Here is a 13,384-nt window from a genome sequence, read left to right as displayed (position 1 = left end):
AAACTACAATGTTATATTAATCGTGTTTTGAACATAGTATATATATATATATATATATATATATATATATGTGTGCATAAAAATAGTACAAATTAATAATGCCAAAAAAAAAGTGCGCTCCATATTAAAAAATCAAACAATATTCATGTAATTTCCAAAGTATCTCATTAAGTCAATAATGATGGATTCATTGCCACGTGCGTATCAATCCATTAGTGGGAGCAAATGAAATTGTTTTTCTTCAAAAAGTTAAGTAGTCAAACCATACAGTTTTCTTTCTTTTTTTATATTAGCCTGAGATCTAATCTAGATATTAAACTGTTGTATTTGCTATTCCGCCATGTCATTTATTTGTTTTGTTCACTAAAATAAATATACTTAAAATATTTATATCTTATTTATCTCATTAAATTAATAATGATGGATTCATTACCATATGCGTATCAACCCATTAGAGGGAGTAAATGAAATTATTATAGAGCAACAAACTATAATATTATATTAATCGTGTTTTGAACATAGTATCCCATATTGACAAAATCAAGCAATATACAAAAAAAGAAAAGTGAATCCCATATTAAAAAAATAAACAATGTAAAAAAAAAGGTGCAGACTTTGTATTCGTAGCAAACACTAATATAATAAAGTTTTAGATACAGAGCACAAATTACAATGTTATATCAATCGTGTTTTGAACATAGTATATATATATATATATATATATATATATATATATATATATATAGTGCAAACTAATAATGTCCAAAAGGGTGGGGTCCATACTAAACAATACCAAGCAATATAAAAAAAAATTAAAAAAAAAAGAAGAAGAAACTATATAAAGCATGGGTTTAGACCCATGCTTCGTCGTCCGTTGTCCCTTAAAAAAAAGGGTGGGCCCCATACTACATAACACAGAGCAATAAAAAAAAAGAAGAAAAAAAAGTGGAATTCACCATCTCCAAACACATGGGAAAAAAAAAGTGGACCCGATATTATCAAAATCAAGCAATATAAAAATAAAAAAAAACTGAACCCCATATTAAAAAATATATAATGTTAAAACAAAAAAGTGCTGGCTTTGTATTCGTAGAAAACACTAATATAATAAAGTTTTAAATACTGAGCACAAACTACAATGTTATATTAATCGTGTTTTGAACATAGTATATGTATATATATTATATGCATAAAAATAGTACAAACTAATAATGTCCAAAAAACAAAAGTGCACCCCATAAAGGGTGGACCTCATACTAAACAACATCAAGCAATATAATAATAATAATAATAATAATAATAATAATAATAATAATAATAATAATAATAATAATAATAATAATAATAAAAAAGGTGGAACCCACCATCTCCAAACTCACTGTAAAAAAAAGTGGACCCCATATTAACAAAATCAAGCAATATAAAAAAAAAAAAGTAAACCCCATATTTAAAAAAAATAATGTAAAAAAAAAAGGCAGACTTTGTAGTTGTAGTAAACACTAATATACTAAAATTTTAGATACGGAGTACAAACTATAATGTTATATTAATCGTGTTTTGAATATAGTATATATATATATATAAATAGTACAAATTAATAAGATAGAATTTAATTACTTTTTCATTTTTTCCTTACTCTAATAAATGTGAAAAGAGATTAATGTCATAAAAGAAAAAATAACATCAAATGGAGATCAAATAATTAATAATGTAACTTAGTCAAATTACAATTCTAATCGACGTTTCCTTAAAAAACCATGCAAAAGACAACATGACAAGTAAAATGAGCTAACCCGAGAATATTTACCAAAAATTAAAAATAATACTTCTTCGTTTAAATAGAAAATAAATTTCTACTTTGTTTCGTTTTAAACATGTAAAATTAATTTAATAATTTGAATTAGAATTATCCAAATCAAAATTTGGTAAAAAGGAAAATAGTTTCCTTTCAAACACGTCTTCTCTTTTAAAAAATATTAATAAATTTGCCGATTTTGTATTTGTAGCAAACATTAATATAATAAAATTTTAGATACGGAACACAAACTACAATGTTATATTAATCGTGTTTTGAACATAATATATATATATATATATATATATATATATATATATATATATATATATATATATATATATATATAATCACTATTCAAAGACAACTACATACACATAGATGCACTATAATCTAAAGTGTTTGGCCCGTGTGCAGCACGGGCATAGGCCGTCTAGTATATATATGTTACACCCCGGAAAATTTCGCGCTACAAAATCGTAGACGGCGTGGTACGAGCTCGAAAAGGAGTTAAGTCAAACAAGGATTAAGGATGAAGATTGGGTGATCTAAGTCTAAGAATATATACACATACGACATTTGGAGACACTTTTGTCACGACCCAACCCCGTAGGCCGTGACTAGTGCCCGAGTTGGACACTCATATTATCTGTTAACTATAATCATTTATATTCAGCATATCATGAACTTATTTGTATAAAAACGGCAGGATGTTATTTAAAGCTGTCACAATTCTGTATGTTATTTTAAAGTTGTCACAATTCTGTATGTCGTAGGCACCTGTCTCTTAAGGAGTTAAAGTTTTCAACAACAACATATATATATATATATATATATATATATATATATATATACGCAAGCCGACGAGGCTGCCACTACACGCAACATCCCAAACATACACATAAATGCAAGCCGACAAGGCTGCCATTACTAATGGGTACGCCCCAAAACATAAGTCATATTCATACAGCGCAACCACAACTATATACAGACCCACACAGATGTCCACAGACCTCTAAGAGTAATGACCGTATCATATGGCGGGACAGGGCCCCGCCGTACCCAAACAAACACATATGAATACAACATAAGGGAGTTATACCACAAGCTAGGCTACGGAACAAAGGAGCAGTCCCAAAATAGCTGAATAAGTATCCTAAGCTGACGGATCTCCGAAACGAGCGTCTGTACCTGCGGGCATGAACGCAGCCCCCCGAAGAAAGGGGGTCAGTACGGAATATGTACTGAGCATGTAAAGCTTGAAACATAGTAATAGACTTATATTGAGACAAGGTATATAGGACTCAGTGCAACAACCAGAATTTCATAAAAACTTGCCTTTGAACACATTTCGTCTGTATCATTTTCATATCAATGTCATTATAGAGTTTTGTAATCAAAGTTGCATAACCATTCTGTATATAACATATATAACGTGTCTCGGCCCTTTAATGAGGGACTCGATAATTAAAATCATAGCATCATAAACATAAACATATACGTGTCCCGTCCCTTTAATGAGGGACTCGGTAATAAGGAATATATGCCCTCCTGGCCACCGTCTCCATGTCATCATATCATCATGTCATCATATCATCATATATATATAACGTGTCCCGGCCCTTTAATGAGGGACTTGGTAATAATTCAGTAAACATGCGCACGAAAACGTGTCCTGGCCCGGGACTCAGTGAAGGATATAGCGATAAGCACGAGTAGAATAATAAGCAACCACATATATGCAATTTATCTTTTTGAGACTCAATGGATAAGCAACTAACCAGCTCTAAGGTGTCAAGATAATATTCATATTCAGTTCATTTTAAGTCTCATAACAAACTATTACAAGAAACGTTTCAGATTTCATGTACATGTATCACTTAACATGGTGTAGCTTGTGAAAGTCAAGTATGCCTCTAGTTGAGCAATTCTTTAAGAGTAGGAACTTCCATACATTATTCATTAGTCATTCATATTGTAGGCTCGTGACAAAAGCATTAAGAAAATGTAGAATCATAAGTCATGCATGGAACTAGAGAATAGAATTTACCCCAAGGTTCATATCGTTTCATACTTACGTCTAGGACATGCCAAAAGAAAGAAGGAATAGGCTTTACATACCTTTAGCGTTTAGTTGTATTCTAACTTGTACTTGCTGCCCAAAAACACTTATCCTATATCAAGATATGAAGAGCTACAATTAATCTACAAGGGAATTCAATACGTATTTTGACGCTCACAATCCCTTTCTAACATTTAAACGACGTTTCGTTCGCATTCAAACCAACTAGCGCTACAAGCTAACATTGCTAATCGTTCTTTCGTGTATCAATCCAAATTTGTTTAAACATTACTTAGGGAACTTGGGCAGTCCATACATCATTCAAAACTGCCCCATACACACGGCTAAACAACACACATAACGTTTTCATTCTCGCTTAGCAATTTTCCAGTTTTAACTTGCAACAATAACAACACGTTTAATGACATTACTTTCATGGTTATTGGAACTGTTTTAGCATCATCTTCATTCTTACAACAGCCCACAATTCATTTCAGTTTTAACTTGAATCATTGCACTTTACTTTCACTAAACGTTTGCAACAAGAATCAACATTCAACACACACAAATTAACTTCTAGTACCAAAACAGTCCATGGTTTTGGACTGCCTATACACTTCAACACAATTCATTTCTTTAACACCTCAATTCACATATTCAACATGCATACAATACACCACAATGTTCATAACAACAACAATCCAAATGTGACACAAAACAGTCCCTAAATCCCCCCAATACAGTCCACTCACACGGCTACAACTCCACTTCAACAACTTCATGATTTTCATCCATTTATCCATACTACAACACATTCAATTCACTTCCAATCCATGTACAAGAAGATTAAGCATGACTTCATTAGAATCAAGGGCACACGGCTCATTTTAATTTCAAGAAAACAGTCCAATATCCACCATGCAACATCACAACCAAACTTCTACAATCTTTGTTCATTTACCTATGTTGATACATATTCAATTCATCAACAATACATGCAAAATGAAATCAATCATGACTTCACCACACTCACGGCTCACTCTCTACTTCAACCACAACAACAATCCAACAACAACATGCATGAACTATACATTCAAATTATCATGCAACACAAGAACAACAAGCATTCTTACCTTTCAATCTTGTTCTTCACCTTGGCCGAAACTTCAACTCTATTGAGGTGCTACACTTTCTTGTTTCTTTTCAACAACTACTACACCTTCTTATACACTAGATGAGGAGTAAAATTGGTGGAGAAAACTGGAATTTTTGAGCAATTTTTGAACCTCACTCTCGGCTAGCTCTTAGCCGAAAGCTTCTCTCTCTCTCTCTCTCTCTCTCTCTAAGTGTTCTACACTTTGGAATGTTGAAATGAGTTGTGAAAATGTGGAGTGAACAGACTTTCTTGTCTATATGTACCCTCCATGCCTTGGACATGTGGATCACACTAAATTGGGTCAAGATTCCTTGACCAAGGCACTATAGTGCACGACCAAACATGGCCTAAAATAGTGGGCAGATTTTTGTCTTTCCAATCCCACTTATTAATCCAATTATGGTTAGTTTAATCCCAATTTTCCATTAATACTTCAATGCCAAACGAAAATTGTAGATAAATTGTGACTCGAAACGAAACCGGAAGTTAAAATCTCTACTTCGTACCTTAAGATAGTCTTGTCTTTAACTTGTCGCGTTTATTTTAAAACGTCCCAATGTATGAAAATACGGGACATAACAAATATGGTGTGAATTGGTTCATAAGTTATTTAATGAAAAACCCTCGTTACAGTAAGTTAAGGTGGGGCCCACACGTCGGGACTTTATAAAAGACATATGGAGAGATATATGGGTAGTACATGTGGAGTTGAGTAAGTCCTAAGAAGGACCCTTAAGCCAAAAATGAGTGTAAGCCCTCCAAAAGGACGATTTAAGAAAACGTTTTCGGATGACCTGACTTGGAGGGGTAAAAACGGCATTATACGTTTGGAATTTGGAAAAACACCAAGAAATAAAAGTTGTATATAATTGAATTAGATTTCCAACGGTAGGTCGTGGGCCTACAAGTGACATCCGGATAAGGAGATATGAACGTTTTAAGGCAGGAGGGTCGAGTTGAACAGTAAATGCGGCCCAACCCGAATCCAATTCGGGTCAGGCCTATTACCCATGCTTTTTAATTAAAATTTTCGGTCTCTCTCCCTCATTTTTAGACCAAGAGCACCTAGAAAACTCTAGAGAAAAAGAGAGAGGAGAGCCTAGAGAGAAAACCAATTTTTGACCAAAATCGGAGCCCCGAATCCCGAATCCCATGAAGAGAAAAGTGTTCTACGTCGCGTTGCCTTCGGTTTGAGCTAAAAATCAACTAAAGAGAATAGGGTGGACGTGGTGGCTGCACACTTGAGGTAAGATTAAGGTTCCTTTTCATTGCCAACAAGTTTATTTAGAGTTTTAACGAACTAGAACGGAGAAAATAGTGAGATAAGTTCGTTTATTGGTGTGGTTGGATTATGGTTTGAGGCGTGAGGAGAATTTTGGATAAAATATATATTTATTTATCTTGTAGGATGTAGTTATTGACATTATTGGTATTAACTTCGACGTCTTTACGAAAATAAAATTATGAAATAGTTATATCGCAAATTTGGTTGGTTGAGAAATTTAGAAAACAGTGTGCGGGCTGTTTTATGGCATACGTCGGTATTGGAAATTATGTTAATATTATTGGTGTTGTTGTTGATGTTGTTGGTTGTTGAATTGGAATCTCGAGCTAGGCATACAAACAGGGGAAATGCTGCCGAAATTTCGGCAGAATATAAGTGAATTTATTTGAAGGATTAAGACAAGGGTATGACGATGAATCTAATGTTCGTGTAAATCCTCTTGAATGTAGCTAGCAAGTTTGGACGAACAAGCGTAGCTAATAGGACGTGGAACAGGTATGTAAAGCTTACCTTTTCTTTCTTTTGGCATGTCCTAGAGCTAAGTAAGTTATGATGCGTATCTTGGGGTAACTCTATTCTTGATTCCGAGCTTGTTAATGATTCTCATTCACTTCTTGGTATGAGTATACTTAGTATAGTCGAGCTTATTGTGCGGTGGAATAACAAGCGAAGCATAAAAAGTTCTTGTTTTCTTTTAAAAAGAGTTCTGTAAGTAGTAATGTTCCTGACTTTCGTATGTTAACTCCGATTGCTTTAAAACGTTCATAATGGTTTCTGTAATGAATAATGTTTCTAACTTTCATGTGCTAGCTTGGATTGTTTTGGAAACGCTCGTAGAAGTTTCTATAATGAATAATGTTCATAAGTGTCACAAGCGAACTCGAATTGTTTTAGAAACGTTCATGGGGGTGCTATAGAGAATGATGTCCATAGCGATATTTGAAAGGTACTTGGTATGAGTGATGCTTTAATTTTCCAAAAATGGCTTCTGAGACACTTGTAGAACGTTCTGTACTTCAAACGCTCGTAACTTTCTTATACTAAGTCGGATTGACCCAAAACTTGTTTCTGAGTCTTCAGGTGTCGGTAAGTATACGTGTCTATCGAGTCTTAACATTGATTTGCGTGCATATGGTTTCTTACTATTCATCTCACGCATATGGTCGTTAACTTTCTTATACTAACTCAAATTCATTTGAAACGTGTTTGTGGTTTACTAACGATTTCAAGAAAACTAGTTTTGTACTAAAGGAAGTATAAAGTCGATTTTTCCAAAACCACTCTGAAGGGAGTGCGAGATTTTATTATTTAGATTTTCAAAACCACTCCGGAGGGGGTGCGGGATTTTACTATTTCGTTTCATTTACGATTTGTGCTTACACTCCATAGCCTCACTTCTTTGTATTGATATTCGTGGATTAAGTTGTGTTGACATCATTAGTATTATGTCGCAAGTGGCATGCCTGAAGGGGCCAGGGTTAGTGCGATTATGTCACGAGCGGCATACCCGAAGGGGCTAGGACTACTATTATTATGTCGCGAGCAGCATGCCCGAAGGGGCCAGGGCTAGTGCGATTATGTTGCAAGCGGCATGCCCGAAGGGGCCATCATTATTATTACGCCGGACGCGGCATGCCCGAAGGGGCCATCATTGCTATTATTATGTCGGACCGGCAAGCCCGAAGGGGCCAGGACTAGTACGCTTATGTCGACCAGCATGCCCGAAGGGGCCATCCTTATTGTTAAGCCGGAAGCGGCCTCCCGAAAGGACTATGGTGATGCTATATTTAGATTGTGTATTCTGGAATTTGTTTATGCTGTTTTTATGTTGTGTATGCTGGAGTTGGTGTAAGGCGCTACACGGCACGGTTCAAATATTGTTCCAAGTTGCCTCGGGTTATCTCTAAATTGGCTTATTGTTACGTTTTTTTTTTCTGTTTATGATTCGGTGCTGCTTTACATACTCAGTACATATTCCGTACTGACCCCCCTTTCTTCGGGGGCTGCGTTTCATGCCCGCAGGTTCAGGGACGCGACTCGGCGATCCAGCTACTTAGGGGGAGTCAGCGCTGGGAGTCAGACATCTCCACTTGCTTCAGAGGCTGTTCCTGTTTTGGTATAGTTTTGTGTATATATTTTGCAAGTCATACTCTTTAGAAGTCTGCGAACAGCGTGGGTGTCATGATTACTGTTTGGCCTTGTCGGCCATTATCTTGTTGTACAGAAATGGTGGTAGCCTCTTTGGCTCGCCTTGACCTATGCCATGTATATATATATATATATATATATATGTGTGTGTGTGTGTGTGTAAACATGCTTTAAAATGTTTTGAGTTACGTGTCGACTTTGGAATTTCAATTACAGCTCTCAGACTTAGTTAAAAAAAAAAAATCTATTGAACGTCATAGTTGAGAACAAGTAACATAAGTTAGGTCATCGGGCAGGATAAGCTCGGTCACTTGTCGTGGCCCTAGGCTGGGTCGTGACAATATATATATATGTGTGTGTGCATTTTCTACTATATATGGAAAGTCACCTTCTTTTGATGTGATGTTGGTTGGTCCCTTCAAATATGAGCAAGCAACCTTTCCTTTTCCCTAGTTCCGTGTTCAAACCAATTATGATAACTACTGCATTATTGTTGAGTAGACAAGTTTGCATTTGCCTTCAATTATTCTTCTCTTATCCTACGTTGCTCTACTTTTCAAATGCCACTTGGTGCTGTGGCGGATACTCCAAAAGTAGTGTAATTTTGGAGGATCCGACAGGGGTGCGGAAACATTTTGAAGAGTCCGAAAAACATATGTCTTGTCTATGTGGATTGAAAAATGGGCTTATCTGATGGTGGTGTCTAATCTTAATTAGTTTAATGAGAGATCTAAATCTAATGAAAGAGAAATATGGGATTGTAAATTACACCCAACGGAGTGGCATAGTAGTCATTCAAGTGGGAGGAGAACCACGAGGTCTCAGGTTCAAATCCGGCAAACACATCAAGGACGTCTGGTTCAAATACAAGTTATGCAGGGATTAGTTTTTTGGAAATTGTAAAACAATGCTGAATTTTATACAACAACTAATTCCCTCTCTCAGCTAATCAGACAAAGTATAAAATAATGTTGAATTTTATAACAATGACTAATTAGTCCTAATAATAAAATTAAGATATTTTCTTGATAAAAAAAAATGTGAACTTTCTAACAATGACTAATTCTTCCTACTGGCAACTCATACATGTTAAATATCGACGAAAGAACGTGACATCAACTAAACAGGCAAATAGAAACCTCCCCTTTCTTGACCTGCAACTTCATTCTTACTTTGTGAGCTTGACTCAGACTTTTTGCTATTCTTGACCTGCAACTTCATTCTTACTTTGTGAGCTTGACTCAGACTTTTTGCTAACTACCTTTCCTCAGCTTGTACTTCCAAATCAACCAATGACATGACTTTTTTGAATCATTTGCTAAAATGATGTGTCCGTCGCATTAGATAAGACCGAGTAATTAATAAAGACATGATATATAGTATATGCTGAGAGGAGGATGTATTGATCTAAAGATTTAGACCATTTCATTGTGAGGTTAAATTATTAGTGTTTTTCCAGAGATTAGTATTAAAAGGGCAAAAATATGGCTTCAGCACCTTTAAACGAGGTTTGTCTAGCAGCTCTCACCCTTTCAATTGTGTTTCTGACAATTCTATGGTACAAATTGACCTCAAATATATCACACAAGGAAGAATCCAGGTTGCCACCAGGGCCTCGTGGCCTTCCAATTGTGGGATTCTTAACATTCCTCCGCCCCAATTTGCATCACCAGCTCACAGAGTTGTCTCAGCATTATGGTCCAATTTATAAGCTGTGGCTAGGAAGTAAACTATGTGTTGTGTTGAATTCTCCATCCTTAGCCAAAGAAGTGGTTCGTGATCAAGACTCCGTTTTTGCCAACCGTGACCCTCCAATTGCAGGACTAGTGGCCACATATGGTGGAATAGATATTGGATTTTCTCCCTATGGCTCTTACTGGCGTGATATGCGCAAGCTGTTTGTGAGGGAGATGCTAAGCAACAGGAACCTTGAGGCGTCGTATAGCCTTCGGAGGCACGAGGTCAGAAAGACAATCAGAAACGTGCATACCAAGATTGGGAACCTCATAAACATTTTTGAATTGGCTTGTGTAACTAAAATGAATGTAGTCATGAGTACGATGTTCGACAGCAATTTTGTGGAGAAACATAGAATAGATGGAGCTGAGTTCAGGGAATTGGTGGTAAAATTTCTTCAAGTGATGGGAAAGCCAAACATATCAGACTTCTTCCCTATGCTTGCCAGGTTTGATTTACAAGGAATCCAGAAAGAGATGGAGGCTGTTTTGAAGTCGGTTGACAGTATATTGGATCCTGCCATAAACGAACGCATGAAGATGCTTTCAGAGGGTGAAATCTGGGGGAAGGGAAAGAAGGATTTTTTGCAGATCCTGTTAGAGCTAATGGAGCAGAAAGACATTGAGATATCAGTGGATTTGGTGAAAATAAAGGCCATCTTGGTGGTAAGTTATATGGCCCTTATGTCTTTTCTATGTCATTGCCTGTCTCCTTGAACTTGTTTATCTTGTGAATTCCATTATCGGAAATCAGTCTGAGGATTAAAGAGCCTTCTACAGACTTCTTAATTTAATGAATGTAGGATCGATATAAGAAATATAGGTTATGACAATGTGGATTTTTAAATAACACATTACTGTTACAAAAATATAGTTTTTTTTTTTTTGTCAGAGTAAGTTGAGTGACCAGAGGTGGATCTAGAATTTAAACTCTAAGGGTTCAGTCTTTTATTTTTTTTAGCATTGAACCATTATATTTCTAAAGTTATGGGTTCATATCTACAATTTATTGTAATTTTAGTAAATCTTTACACATAAAATTTATAACCCGCATCGAAAGTTTGGGGTTCAATTGAACCCCTAATTATAGTGCTCCATGCGCCTCTGTGAGTGACCATCGATGAACATTTTGAGTTCTTAATTAAGATGCCTGAATCACATAATTGGCTTAAATAGTCTTAACTAAGTTCATTGTAGGACATTATGATTGGTGGGACTGACACTACAATCACGACGATCGAATGGGTAATGACGGAGCTTCTGAATAACCCGGAGATAATGGGAAAGGTGCAACGGGAATTGAAAGATGTTGTAGGGATGAATAACATTGTTGAAGAATCCCACATACCAAATCTGCACTATCTTGATGCGGTTTTAAAGGAGACATTACGTTTACACCCTGCATTACCACTGCTTCTACCAAAGCGCCCGAGCCAATCTGCAGTAGTAGGTGGATACACAATACCCAAGGGAACTAAAGTATTCTTGAATGTTTATGCAATTCATAGGGATCCTCAAGTGTGGGAGAGTCCGTTGGAATTTCAGCCTGAAAGATTCTTGAACTCCACGAATTTAGACTATGCTGGAAATAATATGAAGTACCTTCCATTTGGATCAGGGAGGAGAGTGTGTGCTGGCCTTCCCTTAGCAGAGAAAATTCTTATGTTAATATTGGCTTCATTGCTGCATTCCTATGATTGGAAACTCCCAGAGGGTGAAAATGTTGACCTTTCAGAGGAATTTGGACTCGTCATCAAGAAAAGCAAGAGCCTTTTCGCCATCCCTACTCCCAGGTTACCAAATTTCGAACTATATCAGTAAAATCAAGAAACTGAAAGGAAGATGAAAATGTAGATTTGAATAAAGGGCCTTGACATGATTTTGCCTACTGGTTATAATATCAAAGTGTACTATTGTATGATAAGAGGCCAGCTAATGAACACTGTATTATTTTAAATGAAATATGTACTTTTAGTGCAATGATCCTATCAAAGAGGATAACTCCATAGCAGTATTTCAGTCGTTCTGAAATTAGTTATGCTACAAGGTTGTTTTGTCTTAGTTGCAATTGCTTCTCTTTAATCTAGCTGTCCTTGACATAGATACTCTGCCTGCAATGTATCAACAGTATATGATTAGGCTAAAAGGTCAAAATTGAGTCTTTCAAGGGAAAAAATTCCAAGAAAAAATGGTTACAAAAGACAATTTTTGAAAGTGAGATATTGAAGTTAGAATAATAATTTGTTTATTCTGAAATCGCTGCACTGCCATCATAAAATATGTTTGGAACTTATAGATATCTTCCCTCTGAAACCTTTTGAAAGAAAATAAAGTACCTCCTTTTTTTTAATTTTGTTAAAGATCGCTCCATTTAACTTGTCATGACAAATACCTCTGGAAATATGTATTTATCACATTAATAATAAAACAATTTAACAGACTTGTACCAGCTTCGATAGACATGGTGGTTGGTATAGGACATTAAAATGGCCACAGCCACCAGGGTGATGCACACACCTTGATACAAGAAGGAGAGATAAGCTTCAAAATTCTTGAAGCAGCATTATCACCTCCCAGCGTTCTTCAAAATTCTTGAAGCAGCATCTTCAGGCGCCCTTTCGAATCCTAGCAGTTATGTTTTTTTACAAAATGCTGATATGAGGCTTTGAGTGATTGAAGATCTTTATTATTATCGTCAATCAATGGATTATGGACTTGATTAACATACTGCTGTCAAACCGGGTACTGTGAGTAGTAATAAGTGTGTTTGAACTGCCATTTCCTTGTATTAGTAGCACATATCTGGCTTCCCTACCCATTTCAATGTTTATTTTGTAACTTTTGAAAATTAGAAAACTTTGGAGTTATTTCTATTAAGAGTCTATCTTATCCTTTGCTTCCTTGAAAATTAGTACCTTTGTGCATTAAATACTCTTTCGGTATTCGCAAATATTTGCAATACTAGTTTGGCTGTAAGTATTTGCAAACTAAACTTTACAATTTGAACTTCAACTGAAATAGTGAGACACTATTTGAACTTACTGAAGTTTATTTGCAAAATACTGGTCTGGCCCTAACTATTTTTAGATATTGAACTTCAGTATTTCAAATACGTGCGAAATGTTGAAACCTTATTTGAGGAGTATTTCGAGTGAATAATGATTTTCATTCACAAATTCTCAACCTTTTTTTCCTAGTGAAA

The 13,384-nt window shown here is 35.7% G+C and overlaps 1 protein-coding gene and 1 long non-coding RNA gene across 2 annotated transcripts; one reads left to right on the top strand and one right to left on the bottom strand.

The window, feature by feature from the left end:
* Positions 1-9,392: 9,392 nt before the first annotated feature.
* On the bottom strand, positions 9,393-9,820 carry LOC132631920 (uncharacterized). Its single transcript, XR_009579180.1, has 2 exons — positions 9,708-9,820; positions 9,393-9,626 (listed from the first exon to the last, which is right to left on the bottom strand). It is a non-coding gene; the product is annotated as an uncharacterized LOC132631920 (long non-coding RNA).
* LOC132631919 (labd-13Z-ene-9,15,16-triol synthase, chloroplastic-like) lies at positions 9,581-12,243 on the top strand. The gene is made up of 2 exons (XM_060347658.1): positions 9,581-10,848; positions 11,380-12,243. The coding sequence occupies exons 1-2, from the start codon at positions 9,931-9,933 to the stop codon at positions 12,001-12,003; spliced, it is 1,542 nt and encodes a 513-aa protein (XP_060203641.1). The 5' UTR covers positions 9,581-9,930; the 3' UTR covers positions 12,004-12,243.
* The last annotated feature ends 1,141 nt before the right edge of the window (positions 12,244-13,384 follow it).

This window comes from Lycium barbarum, chromosome 3 (assembly GCF_019175385.1).
Source record: "Lycium barbarum isolate Lr01 chromosome 3, ASM1917538v2, whole genome shotgun sequence".
NCBI classification, from domain to species: domain Eukaryota; kingdom Viridiplantae; phylum Streptophyta; class Magnoliopsida; order Solanales; family Solanaceae; genus Lycium; species Lycium barbarum.
This window is presented reverse-complemented; position numbering and strand designations above follow the sequence as displayed.